The sequence below is a fragment of the Myodes glareolus genome, chromosome 7, assembly GCF_982192425.1.
Source record: "Myodes glareolus chromosome 7, mMyoGla1.1, whole genome shotgun sequence".
Classification (NCBI taxonomy): domain Eukaryota; kingdom Metazoa; phylum Chordata; class Mammalia; order Rodentia; family Cricetidae; genus Myodes; species Myodes glareolus.
The window spans coordinates 14,947,350-14,968,028 of record NC_142032.1 but is presented as its reverse complement, the minus strand read 5'-3'; the positions used below and the strand labels follow the sequence as shown (position 1 = coordinate 14,968,028).

At 42.6% G+C, this 20,679-nt stretch overlaps 1 protein-coding gene across 6 annotated transcripts in view; it reads right to left on the bottom strand.

The window, feature by feature from the left end:
- Positions 1 to 20,679, bottom strand: part of Nt5c2 (5'-nucleotidase, cytosolic II) — a 138,497-nt gene that overhangs the window by 65,771 nt on the left and 52,047 nt on the right. Inside the window, exon 1 of one of the 6 annotated variants that reach the window (XM_048439012.3) lies at positions 15,091 to 15,213. The exons of 3 other annotated variants lie outside the window; for them this stretch is intronic. Coding sequence is in view for 1 of the 3 variants with exons in the window: in XM_048439011.3 (XP_048294968.1) it covers positions 5,809 to 5,819 (11 nt within the window). In the remaining 2 variants the exon portion in view is untranslated. Of the gene's footprint in view, positions 1 to 5,808; positions 5,834 to 14,958; positions 15,020 to 15,090; positions 15,214 to 20,679 lie in introns of those variants that run through there. 2 more of the 6 variants (XM_085694062.2, XM_048439011.3) reach the window with 2 other exon arrangements.

Sequence of the window (20,679 nt, the reverse complement as noted above, 5' to 3'; positions counted from 1 at the left end):
GATAAACAACGTCTTGCAGTAGCCAGACATTAACTTAGACCCAAAATGAGCCAAAGTGCAAGTAAGAGACTGCAAAGTACTCTGCCACATATGAAACATCTGTGTCACAATCCTCCCAAGGTCCAGGGGTCATTGTGGAAGAGGGGGTGGAAACACTAAGAACCAGAGCCAAGGATTACTTCAAAAAAAGTGGTTTCTGGACACAGCAAAACAGGCTATACGGAAGGACTCGGAGCTGTGACAGAATACCCAAAGCCTTCCCAAGCTTAAGCCAGATGCAACCCCATCATGGAGGAGGGAAATGGGCAGGAAGTCCCGTCCCCAACAGATAACTTCTGAAAAAGGTAGAATCACTTTTATTTAAGAGAGTCACTGGTGGCACATGCCTTTCATCCCAGGGCATTTGGGAGGCAAAGGCTGGCAGATATCTGTGAGGCCACTTTGATCTACAAAGTGAGTTCCAGAACAGCCAAGGCTACACAGAGAAACCCTGTCTTGGGGGGTGGGGGGTGACCTTAAGTAGGTGGCCCATTCTACACACCCAAAAGCACACAGGCAGCACACACGGACTGACTTGACAGCTCGAAGAGGACACGAAGTTGGGTGGGTAGGGACACAGCAAGGATCAGGAGGAGTTGGGAGAAGGAGTGTGATAAGATCAAAATACACTTGATTCTGAAAGAATCAATGAGTGTGTATGCGTGTGTATGCTTCTTTGTTTTTTGAGGCAGGGTTTCTCTGTGTAGACCTGGCTGTCCTGGAACTTGCTCTGTTGACCAGGCTACACATAATAAAACATAATACACACAAAGTTTATTACCATCTAGACATCCACTTGGGAGTCTCTCAATGTGCCTCCACCCCCACCCCCAGAAAATAGAAGACTACAAATAATGACAATAAAATTGGAACAACACACATTTGGCACAACACACACAGAGCTCAAATATGAAAGCACTTTGTTTTCACCTGTATAGAGTATTAGGTGTTTTGTTTTTGTTTGTTTGGGGTTTTTTTGTGGGGGGGGTAAGTACTTTTTTTGTTTTGTTTTGGGTTTTGGGTTTTTGAGACAGCAAGGACTACACAGAGAAACCCTGCCTCAAAAAACAAAACAAAACAAAAAAAGTTCAAAGTGAGTTCCTTCCATACAGCTGTGGGACAGTTAGAATAATTCTGTGCTTCATCATTAAATGTCGAGTTTGAAAAAGTTATATCTGAAGTAACAGATGAAATGAATTTGTAAGTATTTTAAAAACTATCGTTTCTTACTTTAAAAATACTTCATAGGTCAAATACACACAGTGCGCCTTTGTGACTACCGTCACCCTCTACCAAAGAAAGGAAGCACGGTGCTAGAACAGCTAGAAATAACAGATTAAAACAAAACAAAAAAATGGGAAATAAAGAAAAGCTGAAGTTTCAGGCTAAGTCTGACTAACCAATCTGCAGTTAATATTACTTCCCAATAAAAGACTGATATTCTAGCTAGGCATGGTGGTACATGTCCATAATTCCAGAACTTGAGCTTAAAAGAGGAGGTTCTCCAATCCCAGGTAGTCTTGATTATGCAGCAAGAGCCTGTCTATCAAAAATTTTAAATTAATTGCTGATGTCAATACATAGGAGGATCACTGTTTTGGTGCTGCTGCTGTTCATTTTAGGTAGGCACTCTTTATATAACTCAGTCTGATCTTGAGTTTGTAATCATTTAGCCTCAACTTCTGAATGCTTGGACTGTATGTACATAGCAGCATACCCAACAAACCCAGTATTTTAAAACTACAACCAGAGCAAAGCTGACATTTAATTTGATATCTGACACAAAGGAAACCTTGTATCTACCCATAAAATGTCAAAAAAATCAATCCTATTATAATATCCTATTATATTCTTCAAGTCCAAAATCAAAGTTAGTAAATGGCAATCAAGATTTGTTTTCATAATTAAACATTAAAACAAAACATCATCACACTTCCAGGGTTTATTGCAACAAGGGTTCTTTGACCATGCTATTCTGACTGTTTCCGATCACGTCAGTTGGGAAGAAGTGAGAACTTTAGCAGTATGGAGTAGAGTCTTATCAGGCAAGTGGTGCACAGCAGTGTTAGTCAAATAATGGAATACTTTTCAACACAGACAAAAGGGTCATAACAATTATTAAAAATGAAGTCACTACTTTACATTAAAATTTAATTTTGGAGGGCTAGAGAGATAGTTTAGTAGTTAAGAGCAATTGTAGCTGTTGCAGAGGACCCAGGTTCAATTCCTAGTCTCCCACTTGATGATTCTCAACCACCCATAACTCCAGTCTGGAGGACCCAGTCTCTCTTGTGACCTCCTCAGGCACCAAGCACACATGTGGTACACATACATACATGCACAGAAAAATGAATAAATCTAATAAAAATTTAATTTTAAAAAACTTTATTTTGAAGCTGGGCGGTAGTGGCACACAGCTTTGATCCAAGCACTTGGGAGGCAGAGGCAGGTGGAACTCTGTTAAGTTCAAGGCCAGTCTGGTCTACAGGGTGAGTTCTAAGACTGTCAAGGCTACACACAGAAATCTGGTCTCGAAAAACAAAATAAACAAACAAAAAAACAACTTTAATGTATCAGAAATAAAAACTTGGAATTTACCAGTTTTTATAATCAACCATCTCCATTCTGAAAATACTGCTTGAAACTAAAAATTGGAAGGATAAATCTAAATAATCTCATCAGTCCAGAGGTGATTTTGCCCTTAATACCTCTTTCATTTATATATATTAAAGTTTATATACTACCTATATTACAATAGGTAATTTATGAAAAATGAACTCAATGCTATGCCCTCCACTTACATGCCTGTATTGTACTGAGCTGCTACATTTTATACAGTCTTTGATTAACTCTAGCCTTTGACAGTTGACCAAGTAAAAGCCAAGGAAGCCTAGTGGTTACCCAGCTGATTTTATCATTATTTTGGGCTTATGGGTCTCCCTTAATGTATCTGCAAATCAACTTACTTATAATACATTCCCTTAAAAATAAGAAAAATTAGATGTGAATTTTCTTTCATTCATTTACAAATACTAAAATCCTTCTAATATCTGTAGTTAAAAGTTTCACTTACAACTTAAAGAACATTTTGAAATAGCGCTACAACTTTTTAAAATACACTATAGCCTTTTCTTTGTTCTTAGAGTCTCTCTATAGTGTCCTTGCTGGCCTCAAACTGCAGTCTGAACTTCCTGCTTCAGCCTGGAGCTTGGATTGGATGAACATGAGCATATGACCTGGCTCGAGAACATCTTCCCCTCACCCTCAGAACTGAACCTTAGGCCCTACCCTATGCTAGGCACCACTCAACCCCACCCCTCTTTACTTCTGACTAGGCTGTGAATCCCTTGCCTCAGCTTCTCCATAAAAATTCAATACTAAATCAGCTAAGCTTATTGTTTTTAAGGTATGTTACAGCTTTTGTTCCTTGTTATCACAAAAGTAACTGCAGAAGCAAATATACATCTAAAGTATTTTAAGATGAAAGAATGCCAATTTTGCAGAAAAAACTCATAAAAACTGTTGTATCAAAACTACTAAATCTCTCAACTTTGAATCTTTCAAAAGCTCATATCAAGTGGTATGGAGGATCAAACCTATAATGAACTTGGGAGGTTAAGGATAACATTATTTCTGCAAGTTGGAGGCCAACTTGGGTTACATAGTGAGTTTCAAACCAGCCTGGCCAACAGACCTTGCCTCAAAAAGTGGAATTAAGGCCATCAAGATGATTCAGTGGGTTAAAGGCACTTGGTACACAAGCCTGGCAACTTGAATTTGATTCCCAGAACCCACATAGAGGTAGAAGAGCTGGCTGCAAAGCTGTCTTCAGATTGCCACATCTGTGTCATGGTATGCACACCCACACAGACATCATGCACATGAACACATGGGTGTATGGACTGTAGGTATGTCTGTGTACCACAGACATGTCTAGTGCTCTCATAAACCAGAAGAGCGCATCAGATCCCCAGACTGTGTTACTGACGACAGTAAACCACTATGTGGGTGCTGGGATCAAACTCATATTCTCTGGAAGAGCAGTCAATGCTCCGAAATGCTAAGACATCTCTCAAACCCCTTATAATTTTTTAAAGCATAATTAACAGGGTGGGACCAAGGGCAGCTCCATGAAAAATCACTTGCCTTGAACACTTATGGCCCTGGGTTCAATCCCAATATCACGAAAAATCAAGTTCAAAAAAATTTTTTAAATTGTACTTAAGTCATGACCAATAGCTTTTTGCACCCCCAAAAAAAGCTGTTTGCCTTTTTCTGTTTTAGTGTTGGGGACTGAACCTTGAGCCGGGAGTATGCTATGCAAAGCACTCTACCACTGACATCCTTTCATTTGATTCATTTTTTAAATCCGTAGATATTCATACCATTTGTCCCAAATTGTACAATAAATTGTTGTCAAAATCAACACTCAAAAGATTTTTTTTATCACAGGGCTGGTGAGACAGTTCAGTGGCTAAGAGCAATTGCTGTTGTTGACTACAGTTCCCAAATCAGGCAACTCACGACTCCTGTGTTCCACGTTAGGGGATGTGATACCTCGTCACCTTCACATACCACATACACACACACAAACAACAATACACACATATCTACATACTAAAGGCATAGTTAATTCCAAGGGGAGTGGGAACACTACTCCTATTTTTGCATATAACACTTTGATCATCAGTCTCTCAATGCCTGTCTCTGTCTCTTTCAACTCTAAGCCTCATGATGCTGAAACTCTACTTTTAGGACTATTCCAAACATCACACACAGTAAACTTTGTACACAGACAGAACTACATGCATCCCCTCCCATATATAGGCATGGTAGCTCATATCCGTAATACCAGCATTTGGGAAGCTGAGGCAGGAAGATTGCCAAAGTTCAAGACCAGCCTTAGGCTACATAGTGAATTCCAGAATAGCTTGAGCTACAGTGGAAGATCCTGTTGCTAATAGCTGTCTCAGTATACACACACACACACACACACACACACAATGTACATAAACCTCTATATTTCAAGTTCTGTGTTTCAAAAGCTAATTTGTATACAAGCCTGAAAACCCAAAATGCTGCCCACATTCCTTTTAATGCTCTAATTGTAAAAAGTCTTACCCTTGATTCACAAATGTGTACAAATTCTGGCTTGATTAATGTAATAATATTTTGCTAACCTTTCAACATGAGGCTTCAGAACAAAAGGCTCCTTGTTCTCTGGTGGAGAATAACAAAGCTGAGAAGACTGTGTCCAGAGAGAATGCAGTACCTGATGCCTTGACAATTTGTTTCTGTTTCAAACAACAGTCTTCTCCTATCTGTACTCTGAAATTCTAGCTGGAAACATAAATTTATCAGAGCATATTGGCCTGCAGTAACAGCAGGAAGACAGGAAATTCACGGCTAACCACAGCTTCATAGCAAGTTTGAGGCCAGCCTGGAATACATGAGACTGTCTCCAAAAAAGATGTGAAGAATAGTGGCTGACATGCAGAAACGCTCGAACCCACAATGCTTTAATACCTCTTCAGAAAGCACTTCATGCTTAGAAAAATGTCTAGCCAATTTCTACTTCCAGGCCCAAAACTTCACGATTTCCATCACATGGCAAAGGTTCTCACCATATAATAAATCTTCCATGTCAATTTAAGTAAATTAAATTTAATCTACTATCCATAGGCACAACTATTTCAAGAACTAATTCATAAAATCCACCTCAAAAGCAAATCAGAGGCAGGAAGACAGCTTAGTCAGTACAGCGCTTACCTACACACCATGAAGACCTTTCCTCCAGAGCACGACCTGAGCTGAACTCCCAGCGCCTACTGGACAGAGCCCAACAAGAGACCCTGTTACAAAAGAGGTAGATGGCATTTCTGAAAATGACATCCTAAGTTGTCTTCTGACCTCCACAAGCTCATACATGCTCAAAAATAAACATAAATTGAACAAACACAAAACAAAAAAATAAAATGGGACTAAGGTGCAGTTCAGTTAGCAGAATGCTTATCTAGCAAGCATGAGGCCTTGGGTTCAAACCCCAGCATTACATAAATTGGGTGTAATGATGGATGCCTGTAATCCAAACACTCAGGGTGGAAGCAAGTTTAGGAATTCAAGGTCATCTTCAGCTACACTGGGAGTTCCCAGCAAATCTGGGCTGCATGAAACTTCGTCATAATAAATAAGTAAATAGTGTGCAACTCAGGGGTAGAGCATGCGCTCACCTCCCATGCACAACCTGGGAAGTTCAGTCTACAACACTGCAGAAAAGAGTAAGAAGAAATTGGGGGCTGAGGATGTGGAGCTAGTAGAGTGTTTGCCCTCCATGCATAGAAGCCCTGAATCCAATGTACCACACCAGGCATGGTACTGCAGCCTGCAATCCCACCACTCAGAGGGAGAGCGAGAAATTTCAGGTCATCTTTGGCTATATAGCTTGAAGACAGTCTGGGTTGCATGAGACCCTGTCTCAATATAATATTAATAATATAAATAAAAAACAAATCAGATCTTTCACATTCCACATTCTGCATGTTAAGACTATAATGAACCTATCTTGTCCCTATTAGCTCACAGCGTAATTTCATGACAAACAATGGTGGAAAGAGAAGGTAGAAATTAAATGCTACTTGAGTGCCGTGTTAAAGACAGACAAAGCAGGAAAAGGTAAACATTGTCTATAAATTTAAGAAAGAGGGCAAAATTGAAACTTTTAAAAGACAAGAAAGATAAAGAAAAAACACAGTCTATAACTCAATTAACAGCTCATTTATTCCAAACACATACATTTAACCTAAACCAAAACATAAGGAAATTATTGAGCAAATCCAAACTGAAAGACATTCAACAAAACTAAGCTATACTCAAAATATATCAACATCAAAAATAAAAATAAAAAGCTGGAGAGTTGTACCTCAAAAGTAAATGGGGGGGAGGGCTCAGTGCTAAGAGTCTAAAGCCCTAGGTTCAATTCCCAGTGTGTGCGCGCACACACACACACTCACACAAAACCCTAAAGGGTATAAAGTACAATTAAGTACTAAATCCTGGACGAGGAGACAAAAGAGTGACATCACCTACAGTACCAAGCAACTTAAGAAGCAAAAGCAGATCAGAATTGTCAACCTGGGAAATACAGCGTGACCTTGATTCCAAATTACAGAGATTTATGTTTTAAATAAATGCTGATTGGCCAGGCAGGAAGTATAGGTGGGACAACCAAACAGGAAGCAGAGGCGGGGCAATGAGAACAGGAGAATGCTGGGAAGGAGGAAGCCCATTCCTTCCTAGTCCTGCCCAGACCACCGAAGAAGCAAGATGTGACCTGCACCGCTGAGAAAGGTACCCAGCCATCTGGCTAAAATAGATAAGGATAATGGGTTAATATGTTTTAAGAGCTAATACGAAGCCTGAGCTAATGGGCCAATCAGTTTACAACTTATGGAGACTTCTGTGTGATTTTCTTTGGGGCTTACCAACTGTGGGAACTTGGCAGGACAGAAACCCCAACAAGCAAGGCCCTCATATTACAACAGACAACAGCCCCAATGCCAAAAAGTTCCAAACTAGCACTAGAAATAAGAATTAACCATACAGGTCATTATTAAGACATGATGTTTTAAGTTTTATGTTTGTTTTGTTTTCTATGTTGAGCTCCAAGCCAGGATCTTATGCACACCAGGCAAGCACTCTACCATGGAGCTGTATACAATTCCAGGATCTTAAGCACACCTGGCAAGCACTCCATCACAGAGTTGTATACAATTCCAGCACCAAGAAATTTTCAACATTAGCTGAAAATCAGGTAGTAATGTTACACTCATCTTCAAAATTTTTATTTATGTGTATGGATGTTTTATCTGCATATATCTGCACCATGTGCATCATTAGTACCTGAAGAGGTGAGAAGAGCATATCAGCTCCATTGGAACTAGAGTTAGAGATAGTTATATGCAAACATGGAGGTGCTGGGAACCGAACCCAAGTCCTCTGGAAGAACCATTAGTGCTCTTAACCACTGAGCCATTTCTCGAGTCCAATGTTACACTATTTTTTTAATTTTATTTTTTTTTGTTTTTAATTGAGCTATACATTTTTTCCATGCCCTTCTTTCCTCCCCTCTCCCCTTCCACACTCCTCCCATTACACTACTTTTTAAAATGATAATAGCTTTGTAGTTTTGTAGGGCACTCTTCTTGTGTTATTCAAATCAAAATTTTAAAGAATGAAATGTCTTTATGCTCATAACTTATTTTTAAGTGGTTCTACATTTAAAACACTGTATGTAAAGCCAATGGCTCAACAGTAAAGGCAAGGGATCTGCTATCAAGCATGACCACCTGCATTTGATCCCCAGAACCCACATGGCTGAAGAAGAGACCTCTACACATACCCCCAGAGGCACACATGCACCTCCCTCACACACAAAATAAACAAATGTAAAAAAAAAAAGTTCAAATTATATGCAACAATATAAATTAAGATAGCCATTGTTAATTACTGGTAAATCCAGGTGAAAGATATAAAAGAATTTATTTTACCATCAGTAATTTTCTATAGAATTAAAACTTTCAAATAAAAAATTTGGATAAAAATGTAAACTCATGCACAGAAGAAAAAATAATGAAACCACACAAGAGCTATTGGCAACACAACTGAAAGAAGACTTAGAGATCAGCACTGGAAGCTGGGTGTAGTGACACACACTCTGACCCCAGAACAGGAAGACAGAGAAAGAAGAAACAGGAGTTTAAGGTCATCTGTGCCAGGCTGGGCTCCTTAAGAATCTGTCTCAAAAACAAAACAAAACAATCAATGACAGAAAATTGAGTAAGTTTTCGAGTAGAAGATCAAGGAGAAAATTGTTTAAAAGGAAAAAAAGTAGGGAGGGGTATAGTGACACTCCTTGAATCCCGCACTTGGAAGCAAAGACAGGAGGATTACCTGGAATTGGAGGCCAGCCGTGAGGATCACTTCAAATGAGAGGCAGACTACTTTACATGGTGAATTCCAGACTAGCCAGGGGCTACCATTAAAAACCTTCTCTCAAAAAAGCAAAACAGAACAGGGGCATCCAGATTATTCTGCAGATAAAGGTGTTTACCACCAAGCCTTATGACCTGAGTTCAATCTCTGGGTCCCTCATGGTGGAAGAAGAGAATCAATACCCACAAGTTGTCCTCTGTCCTATGTGTATACAAAGGCATGTTCCTGCATGTGCATGCATGTGGGTGTGTGTTTACATACAATAAGTAAAATGTAATTTAAACAAAAAAGAAAAAATAAAAAGAGAGGGAGGTAAAACAATTTTATTACATTTATTTATCGCGGGGAGGGGGCATTTGTGCCATAGGATGCACATGGGCCTTGGAGGATAACTTGTGGAAGTTAATTCTCTTCTTCCACTGTCAACCACAGGGATCAAATTCAGGATGCCAAGCTTGCAAGGCTACTGCCTTTACCTGCTGAGTCACCTCTCTGTCCCAAGGGAAGAAAAATTTTAAGTTAAGTCTGGTGGCAAAGACCTATAATCCCAGCTATTCTGGAGGCTGAAAGCAGGCAGACTTTAAGTTCAAGGTTGGCCTGGGTTACAGGGCAATTTCTAGGCCAGCCTGGACAACTTGTGGAACGCTTTATCAAAATAAAACATTTGGGAAGGGGAGGCTGAGAATATGTTCAGTGGTAGAGCCCTTGCCTAGCATGCACACGCTCCCAGTACCACAGTAAGACACATACATTACATATTGGATGTTCCAGCAACTAAAACAAGGAACTTTAAAAATACGTATTTCTCCCTAAAAGCCTATAGACTATCTAACAAAACCCTAGGACCAGGTATAGGCAACTTCCTTTAAAGTTGTATACTGGGGGAAGGGGTTGGAGGGATGGCTCAGCAGTTAAGAGCGCTCACTGGCTGCTCTTCCAGAGGACCTGAGTTCAACTCCCAGCAACCACATGGTGGCTCACAACCATCTATAATAGAATCTGATGCCCTCTTCTGGCCTGCAAGGATACATGTAAGCAGAGCACTCATATACATAAATAAATAAATCTTAAAATTGTCAGAGAAGTCCAAGAGACCACAAAAATAAATATGTAAGCTATTGCCAATGCCCTTGAGAGCCTCCCAAAAACTGAAGGTAAGACCCTATTGCTGAAGACATCACATACTTCAGCTGGAGGACTTGGAGGACCTGACCTGACATAGGAATGTCCTAGTCTCCTCCCCAAGGACTAGGTTTTATAGCATCTGAAGAAGTAATGCAAGCTGCCAAGGAAGAAAAGCATCAACAGTACTAACAAGTTGCAATGCCTATGAACCACGACAAAGACCAAACTGACAAGACATCAGTGCAATGGAGGCACTTACATCCTGGAAGTAATCAACAGCTTTCTAACTAGACTTCCAGCCACTCAACGGGAGGGAATTCATGCTTGGCACTGTAATCCTAGCTAAGTAGTTGTGGCTGGGGAGGACATGGAACCTATTCCTGCTAATTCCTAAACAGTGTAACTTCTAACTGCACTCTAAACACTTGTCCTTATTCTAACAGGTAGTGTAGTTCTCACCCCTCTCAAGGACACCTCCTCCATATTCTCACTCTCTGTCTCTCTCTCTCTGCCCAGCTAACAGATCTACAACACAACCCCTACACCTAAGGCTCAGAGGACAGTGTGGAAGAGGGAATTCTATGAGTCAAAGCATCACCATATCTGTTGTGAGACAGTGTCTGTTTACATGTGACAGGGATGCTGCACCCATGGACACTCAACAATATGGCTGCCTAAACAAGACCTGAAAAAAATATCACTATCAACTGACATACTAACATGGATAGGGAAATCTCACAAGGCCCACTCCAATATGAAGAGCTATAGGGAATTAATAGTAGCTAAGAAAGTCAGAATCAGTCTTCTTTAGGGATGAGCTCCCTGACAGGTTATTCAATTCCAAATAGTCAGCTCTAAATATATACAGATATCAGCAATACTAAATGAACTCACCAGGTTATATTTATAAATTTGTAGGAACACATATATGTAACAATAATAAAGAAGAGACTGAATTTGAGAAAGGGGGTGCACTGGTGGTGTGGAGAGGTTAAAGTAGGAAGATTATACATAGCACTCACATATGAAATTCTCAACAAAAAAGAAACTAGTTAAATAAATTATTGTTTGCTTTTTGAGACAGGGTGTCATGGATCCTAGGCTGGCCTTGAACTCCATGTGCAGCCAAAGACCTTAAGCCCCTGATCTTTCTGCTTTCACCATTCTAGCCTCACTTTAAAAAAAAAAAAAAAAAAAAAACACGACATTAAGTTTCAGGTGCCAGATTTCCCAAGTAGATCCTGTCACACTGGCTATTTCGTGTGACATTCCCGGTAATAGTTCCCAGCCAACAAAGCCACACAAATGGTAGAACAAATTATTCATTTATCTCCAAATCAACTTCATCTTTCTGTTTCTATACTCAGCATAAAAGGTGGAATATTTTTGCTATCTATCCTGCTACTAGGGGATTTTCTGATACTGCTGTTGGGTTTTTATTGTTGCTAGCTATTTTCTGAAAACCTTGGCAAACAATCACCACAGGATGCAATCAAATTTCAATAAATAGTTACATAAAACAGGGCATGTTGGCCCTCACCTGTAATTCCAACCCTGCAGAGGTGGGAGCAAGAGACTTGAAGGTTGGAGGCTAGCCTGAACTGAGTTCCAGACCTGCTTAAGAGACAGTGAGATCCCCATTTCAAGCCCCCTTCCCTTACACCCCCTCAAAAGATAAATCTTTTATGACTTAGTGGGGCTGGAGAGATAGCTGAGTGAATAAGCACATTTGCTGCTCTTCGGGAGAACTGGAGTTCAGTTCCAGCTCCCACATGCTGGCTCACCACCATATGCAACTCCAGCTCCAGACCCAATGCCCTCTTTTGATACTGATAGGCACCAGGCACACAAATGGTGCACATATATACACACAGGCAAAACATACATTAAAGATGAATAAATCTAATAAAAAATACTGAGTGGGTCAAATGGCAAGATTGTAGTACTCCATGGCAATTTGTTACCAACTTCATCTAATGAAATTAACTTCCTGAGTTTGACCTAAAAAACTCAACCCAAACCAATAAATAAATAAATGATTCTCTTTATTCATTCTGCTCTAGCTGCAAAGAATCCAAGTAGCATTATCGTATAAAGAGCTTACCAGAACATTCTGGTTTTATCTCGTACTACTGTCCTTAAAATGTATACACAAGGCTCTCTCCTGGCTGAGAGTAGTGTTTGCTACTCACACGTCACCTAACATATGCCTTGGTAGTTAACATTTCCTGTTAGATGTTGTCATAAAAGCTAAAAACATCATGTTACTAAAAGCACGCATGCCAGGCACTGCCTACTGCAGTGCAGAAAGGCCTGTTACAAAGCATCACAACTGAAAATGCCGTGAGGGCCCTAGAAACGTGGACAGCACAGTGGCAATATGTACATAGCAATCCTCACTAACGAAATCTGAGATCACCCATGGTGGCTCACTTTACAATCCAAGCACTTGAGAAGCTTATGCAGGTTGGCTACAAAGTGAGACCTTATCTCATAAAGCTAGAAACAAATAGCGTGAAACATAAACACCATGATAAGATTTAGGCAGGTTGTTTTTTGTTTTGCTTTAACTGAGTTAAGCTTTTTGGAAAGAGTGAAGCAGTAACACACAACCCCCCTTTTTTCAAGCCCAGGCAAGCATGATGGCTCATGTCTATAATCCCAGCACTCTGGAGAGCCGAGGTAGAAGGATCCCAAATTGGAGGCCAGCCTAAACCACACAGTCAATTCAAGGTGTGTGGGTGGGTCCTGGGTCAGGGGGAAAGGAGCACTTCATGAGCACTTAATGAGGCTCTATTTCAAAGTAAAATAAAAAAGAACTGGGATACAGTTCGATAGAAGACTGCATTGTCTAGCCTAAACTTGACCCAAGTTCAATTTCCAGTGGAAAGAGAAATCAATCTTACAGTCTTTTAAAATTTATTTTTGGGTTTGTTGTTGCTGCTGCTGTTTTTTGAGACAGGGTCTCTAGTAGCCCTGGCTGTCCTGAACTTGCTATGCAGACCAGGCTGGCCTTGAACGCAGAGATCCACCTGCCCCTGCCTCTCCAGTGTACCACCACACCAATTTGAAAGCCTACAGTTTAGATCAGGCCAAGTAGTGTTCTCCAGTACGCTGAAAGCTGAAGCACGGTTTTTAGGACAACCTGGAATGCATAACAACATCCTGTCTGATGGAAACCGCAAATAAACAGCAATAACAACATTCACACCAACTTTTTCCAAATACCATATTTTGTACACTACTTTCCTCATACAACAGAAAGTCTTGTCACATAAAAGAACACTCATTCTCTTAACAGTACTCCATAATCTGGCTTTCTTCATCTAGTAAGGCCAGCAGGCACTCTTGAGTATTCGTATTAATCTTACTGAAGTTAAACTTCTGGCTGACTGTACGTTTTCATAGAACAGAGCCTTGAAGGACATCATCTTATTTTACAGATTAGCTAGTTCTAAATTCTAGGTAGAGAATAATGCAACAACCGAAACTACTTAATTTGTTTCTTGCTTTCATTGAGCTTTTTGGTAAAAGTGAAGCAACAAGACTTTTTCCAAGCCCATGCATGGTGAAACAAGTCTGCTAACACCTGCACTTAGGGAAGCTGAGAGAGAAAGATCCCAGGTTCGAGGCCACTAGGATACACAGCCTGTTTAAGGCCCACAGAACAGATTCACGCTGTAATGGAAATGCTCTTCGAAAGTATGTGTGGAAGCATCAATTCAAGTATCAACGGCCCAGAATAATCACTTTGCCACTGCAAGGCACCCTCAAAGCTTCTATTTCAATTTCTAACTAGTTGGCTTCTTGAACTGAACCTCCAAGGCCAGATGTCTTCATTTGGATCAATTCTTAAGCACTGATGGAAAATTCTAAGGTGACTACTGAAGCCTTTCCTGTAGTCACTATGTCTTCCATTAATGGCAGTTTTAACACCCTCCCCTTCACGTGCTGGCTAAAGAAATTTACATTCCTTAAGAAATAGCCTGTGGTCATTATGAAACAATGTGTGGACGGGCGCGGGCAGAGACGTGGTGGAGCACACGCAATGTTTAGTGAGTAGTCATTTCAGAGCGCTGTAGTAGAGCACAGACGGTCTGTGAACAACTCCGACACAGACCTTCATCTACTGCTTTGAACAGTCAAGTCAGGGCCAGGCAAAACCAACAGCCCAAAGTGTTGTTGTAACAGGCCCCAGGTGGCATATCGTCCTGCGGGGCTTCGGGGGCCCCAGGAAAAAGGCAAGGGACAGACCGCCCCCAAACGTCTTTTGGGGGCGACTTGCAATCGCTGTGAGCGTTTCAGGAAGTGCCGCACACCACAGAACTGGCTCGTGGGACATTCCACGGCGGGGTCCAGACCCTACCAGGCTCGCAGTCCCCGGAGAAGCCCCGCGCCCGCCTCACGACGAGAACGGAGGCGAGGCTGCCCGCCGAGCGGGACGACTGGGGACAGAGAGTGGCGCTGGCCCGCTCCGCGAGAAAGGCGGGGTCCCAGCGAGCCGACGCCGGGGAAACAATGGCGCGAGCGTGACGTGGGCCGGGGGCGTCGCCGCCGCGCGGGGAAGGGGCTGCGGTCGGGCGGGGGCTGCCGGGCCAGGGGCGTGCGCCACCCCGGGGTGCTGAGGCCGCGGGCGCGCGGGCGGATCCGGGCCGGAGTGGGGGCCCTGAGGAAAGGACGCCCCGGGCGGGCGGCAGGGGCCGCGGGGTCGCGCACTCCGCCGCGCATCCTCCACAGCCCGCTCGCTCGCTCGCTGCCCGCTCCAATCCCCCCTCCCTCCCTCCGCGGTGCCGCCGCACTCACCGGCCCCGCCGCACCGCAGCAATCCTAGCGCGCAACTGCCGCAGCCGCCTAGGCGCGCGCCCTCCCCGCCCCCGCCGCCCCAGCACCGCCCCCAGCTCGCGCCCGGCCAGGGACCAGCGCTCTGTTCCGTACTCGGGCTGTGCCGCAAAAGCCGGCCACGGCGATGCTCTCTGGAGGGTGGGCCTGCCTCAGCCTCTCACAGGGTTCGAGGAACTTCCAACCACAGAACTCCCGGGGGAGCCCCGGAGGTGATGCGCCTAAAGAACCCAACCATTTCCTTTGGATAACCACCGCTTGGCGTTTTGCCTGCGCCCTTCAGCAGAGAGCTGGCTACCCCGCCCCCACCTGAGGTGACCCCGCCTACTCTGCCGGAGGCTTTCCCTAAGGTGGAAAGAGTGTCCCTTACAAGGTCTACCAGTCTAGCAGTCTTGTAGACTGCTGAACCTGAGAGCCTCTCTGGCCATACCCCTTCTAGAGACCCTTGAACTCAACTCCGTGGTAACCAAAAGGACCAGCTTTGGTCATTTCAGAATGAGTTCAAATCCTAGTTTCGAACTTGACGAGGACTCTGACTCCACCCAATTATCTCATCGAAGACTATACTGATAGAATGAAATAATATACGACTCCAGAATGAAATAATAAAGACTCCAGTCTTAGTTCTGGCTCTTGGCGAACAATAAAGAGAAGCAGTTGTATAGCCACTCATTACTGCACTTCACCAAGTCATCCAAGACAGAAAACTCACTATGTCCAGAACACTGCATTCCTTTTCTGGGTAGCTCTGGAGTTCCATCTCAAAGACCAAGTACTAGCCCTGGAAGCCTTTGAGATCAAACTGATCTAATGGCTCTTGGATCCGGGACTTTGCCCAACATCTTCTCTAATTTGATCCCTTCCATTGTTTTTATTTTTCTTCTGGAGCTTTGAGGACCTTAGGCACGTGGCTGATTCGATTGTATCATCCAAGACTAATCCGAGGTTTTGTAATAGCATCATAACCAAGAAGGACTACGGCTTCCACTTCATAACGGAGCCTCGCGATCCGAGTTCAAATCTCGGTGGTACCGCAAATCGCCGTGCACCGCGCGTCCCACATCCCCCTCGTCTGTGCTCCATGCGCTCTATGCGCCAGCATCCAGTTCGTGAGCTTCGGGCAAGGGGTTGGAGGTTGAGGAAACACAGGCAGAAACAGACCAACACACGGACCACTAATCGCTGGTACAAAAAGCCCCTCTTTAATAGCACCATGAAGGCTTAAATACCCTGTAGTCAATGGCCAACAGGTGAAAATTCCATCCTCTGACCCTCTAGGCACAGCTTCTAGTAACTTCAATTAGAAGGCTCTAGCAGGGAAGAGCAGCTGAAGGCCAGGACTCAATTAGTCCCAACAGTGCAGTAAGGTTTGTGTGCACACTGAGAGAGAGAGAGAGAGAGAGAGAGAGAGAGAGAGAGAGAGAGAGAGAGAGAGAGAGAGAGAGAGAGAGAGTGTGTGTGTGTGTGTGTGTGTGTGTGTGTGTGTGTGTGGTGGCTTAGCTGAAGTCCTGGCTAGTGGAGATGCTGGGACCCATGCATAAGGATTGCTTGAGCTCAAAATTTGAAGCTAACCTGAGCAACCTAATGAAAGAAAAAAAAAAAGAGGAGAGAAGGAAGCAAAGGAGGGAGAGGGGGAAAAGCAAGGAAAGCAAGGAGGAAGGAAAAGAAAAGGGAAAAAAGAAGTTCTTGGCAGACACACTATTGACTCATACTAAACTTGCAGTCAACTTGAACAGCCAAGTTCTTTCAGTAAGGCTCCACTCCAGCTTTTACCACCCACTCCTGGGTTTTTCACAAAGGGCTAGGTCAGCTGAGGATAAGCCCCCAACCTTTCACCTACTGACTTTTCAAAGTGGGAAATGGCATACAACAGTTTGCAGTTAGTTTAACACACCTTTAAAACAAATACAATTTTTATAAAGCCTGGTTTTGTAGGTCTGGAGTGGTGCACACCTTGAATCCCTCTCTGGAGGAGAGGCAGGTGGATCTCTGAGTTCAAGGCCAGCCCGGTCTATAGAGCAAGTTCTGGACCAGCCAGGACTACAAAGTAAACCCCTGTCTCAAAATAAATAAGTAAAAAAATGCCCAGTTTTGTGAATAAACACATATTTCACTGTCTATACATGTAATGTGAGCACAGCAGGAAACAGAAGACGCAGAGCACACACAGAAGACAAAGAAGCATGTAACAATTGCATGTGTTAACAATGCTGAGCACACTCAGAACAGGACAAAGAAGCGTGTAACAACTGTGTGTTAACAATGCAGAGCACACTCAGAAGACGACAAAGAAGCGTGTAACAACTGCGTGTGTAAACAATGCTCTTCTTTCCATGATGAGAGTCTAAGTGTTTGGGTTTTTTTTATTTTTTATTTTTCCTTTTTCTGTTTGTTCATTGGAATCTTTAGCATAGGTTAGCCTCAAACTCATGGAATCCTCCTACTTCAGCTGGAATTATAAACATGAGCCACCATGTCTGGTTTTTCTTTATACTTCTTCACGAATTTTCCTACATTGTGTTACTTTTATAATAAATCTAGGAGGTTGGGGTGCTGTTGCTGCTAAAGCCTGAGGACCTGAATTTGACTCTCCAGGATGCTGTATAAAAAAAACCAGGATGGCTGTATGTGCCTAGGATCCCAAGGCCAAGAGGTGGAAACATGAGGATGCCCTGGGCTCCCCGGCCTGCCAATCTAGCCAATTAGTTAGCCTAGGTTCAGTGAGACTATCTCGAAATACTTAGTGGAAGGGGCTAAAGAGATATCTCAGCAGTTAAGAGCATTGATTGCTCTCTCAATGGCTGTAACCCCAGTTTCAGGGGATTTGATGTTCACGCCTCCACTGCCATTGCCTGCACATGGTACAAGGCAAAATACCCATATTCATTTAAGAAACTTTTTTTTTTAATTTGTGGAGGGTCTGGAAAGATGGTTCAGCAGTTAAGATCACTTGCTACTCATCTAGAGGACCCAAGTTCAGTTCTCAGCATCTACATGGCAGCTGTGTACAGGCTAACATAATTTTTTTTAGTTATTTAGACACTCACACACTTAAATAAACACACATGTGCATGCTCCCACACACACACAGGTCTGCATTCCTATACACTTACATACACACACAGGTCTACATGCCCACACACTTAAACACACATATGGAGTTGGGTGCATAAGCACGTAAATACTGTGTTGTTTTTTTTTTTTTTTTCTGGTTTTTCAAGACAGGGTTTCTCTGTTGTAGCCCTTGCTGTCCTGGAACTCACTCTGTAGAATAGGCTGACCTTGAACTCTAAGATATCTGCCTGCCTCTTGCAAAAGGAATGCTCCACAGTTGCCTGGCTATAGAGTATATTTTACATTAAAAGTATATAAAATGGGCCAAGCAAAGTCAGACCTGGTGGCACATACCTTTAATTCCAGCACTCAGAAGCAGAAGCAGATGGCTCTCTGTGAGTTAGAGGCCAGCCTGATCTACAGAGCAAGTCCCAGGACAGCCAGGACTACAACAGAGAAACCCTGTCTTAAAAAACAAAAAAACACTACAGGGCTAGGTGGTGGTGGTGTGTGCCTTTGATCCCCAGCACTTAGAAGACAAACTCACATCTCTGAGTTCAAGGCCAGCCAGTCTACAGAGTGAGTTCCAGGACAGCTAGGGTTATACAGAGAAACTCTTGTCTCGAAAAAGCAAAACCACAACAAACAAATGAACAAAAAGTATATAAAATGTCTTGGCTGGAGAGATGGCTCAGTGGTGAAAAGCACTGGATGCTCTTCCAGAGGACAGAGGTTTGAATCCCAACATGCATATGGCTGCTCACAACCATCTCCAGTTCCAGAGATCAACACCCTTTCTTTCTAGAACACACATGCAGGCAAAATATTCATACACATTAAAAAAATCATGAAAATAACTTTTAAAATCAAAACACATAAACTATAAATTTAGAATCAGCCTCAATACCTACCAAAGAGGCATAACTAAATAAAACACAGAATATTCATATAAAGGTATTCTGTGTAGAATTTAAAAGGGATCTCGAACTAAATGTACTAACATAAATCATATATATGTGTGTGCATGTATATATGCACACAAATACACACACATGCACACACGCATATCATATAACCCAGGCTTCCTGTAAATTCAAGGATGACCTTGAACTCCTGCCAAGCTAAGCTGGTTCTAACTGAGGACTAAGGAAGCAGGGGCATCATGAGGGGCTTGAGTGGGATCTCTAACCTCATATCAGCTGGAGAATTTCAGCACTGTTTGGTCTAAGAAGCCATTCCACCTTGGCCTTAGATGGCCAAGCACCAGACTTCCAGCTGAAACACTTGCATGATTGTTCCATCAATCCTCCTTAGGATTTCTATTCTGTCATATTCCAAGACACCAAGGCTGAGGCAACTCTAAGAAAGGAAAACAATTAGTTGAGGCTGGCTTACAGTTCAGAGTTTTAGTCCATGATCATCATGGTTGGAAAGCACAGTGGCACACAGGCAGACTGGTGTTGGAGTGCTCCTATATCCAGATCATCAGGCAGCAGGGAGAGAGAATAAGTGAGCCATTGGGTCCGGCTTGAACTTCTGAAACCTCAAAGCTCACCCCTACAAAGCCAAACCTACTCCAACAAGGTCGCATATTCTAATCCTTTCAAACAATGCCAGTCCCTGGGAGCCTATGGGGGCCATTTTCATTCAAACCGCCACACCATCTGATCAACACTGTTTTAATACAAAGTACTATAAGCCTTGATTCAGCCAAACTATGAGCAGTGCTCACAGCTCACTTGGCAGTTTTTCTAGTTCTTGGCAGAAACTTTCTTCACTGTGCATTACGTACTGACCTTGTGCCTAACTAACACTAATCAGTACAGATGTGAGTGCCTACCTTCACAGAATTTGCTGACAATCTGGAAGATGAACTTTAAATAAGTAAATAAGGCTGAAGATACAGCTCAGTGGGTAAAGTGTTTACCTAGCATGCATGAATCTCAGCCATTTTTAAAATGGATATTTTTATTAATTCTTTGAGAACTTCACATATGCATACAATGTATTTTGATCATATTCTCTCCCCACCCATCCCAGATCTACTCCCCTGCCTCCCAACCCTTCTGTCTTCATGCATGCTAGGTAAACACCATACAAAACCAGGCAGGACCAGCCGGCTGACAACCCTGACAACCTGACTTCAATTCCTGAAAATCACATGGTGGAAAGAGAGAACCAACTACACAAAGTTGTCACCAGACCTCCATGTGCATATAAATAAATAAATATTAAATGTTAAGGGGTATACTAGTGCACACCTGTAATTCCAGCACTCAGGAAGTGGAGGCAGGAAGATCAGAAGTTCAAAACCATTCTCAACTATAAGTTTAGCATGTGCAAGGCCCTAGGTTCAATCCTCCATATTCCAATACAACAAAAGTGTCAAATAACAGTACCAGAAAAAACAAATCTATGCACCACTGGTGACCTGGAGCCCTACCGTCAGTACACCAGAGAAGAACTCAAAGGATAAAACAGAGGAGTGGCAAGAATCAGATTCACAATTTAAATGTTATTCACCAGCCAATTACTCCTATGAAGTTACAAAAAGTAACTCATTTGAATCAGGTAATAGTTTGTTGGAGACTTCTACTGGATATTTACAACATGAGAGATGATCTACAACCG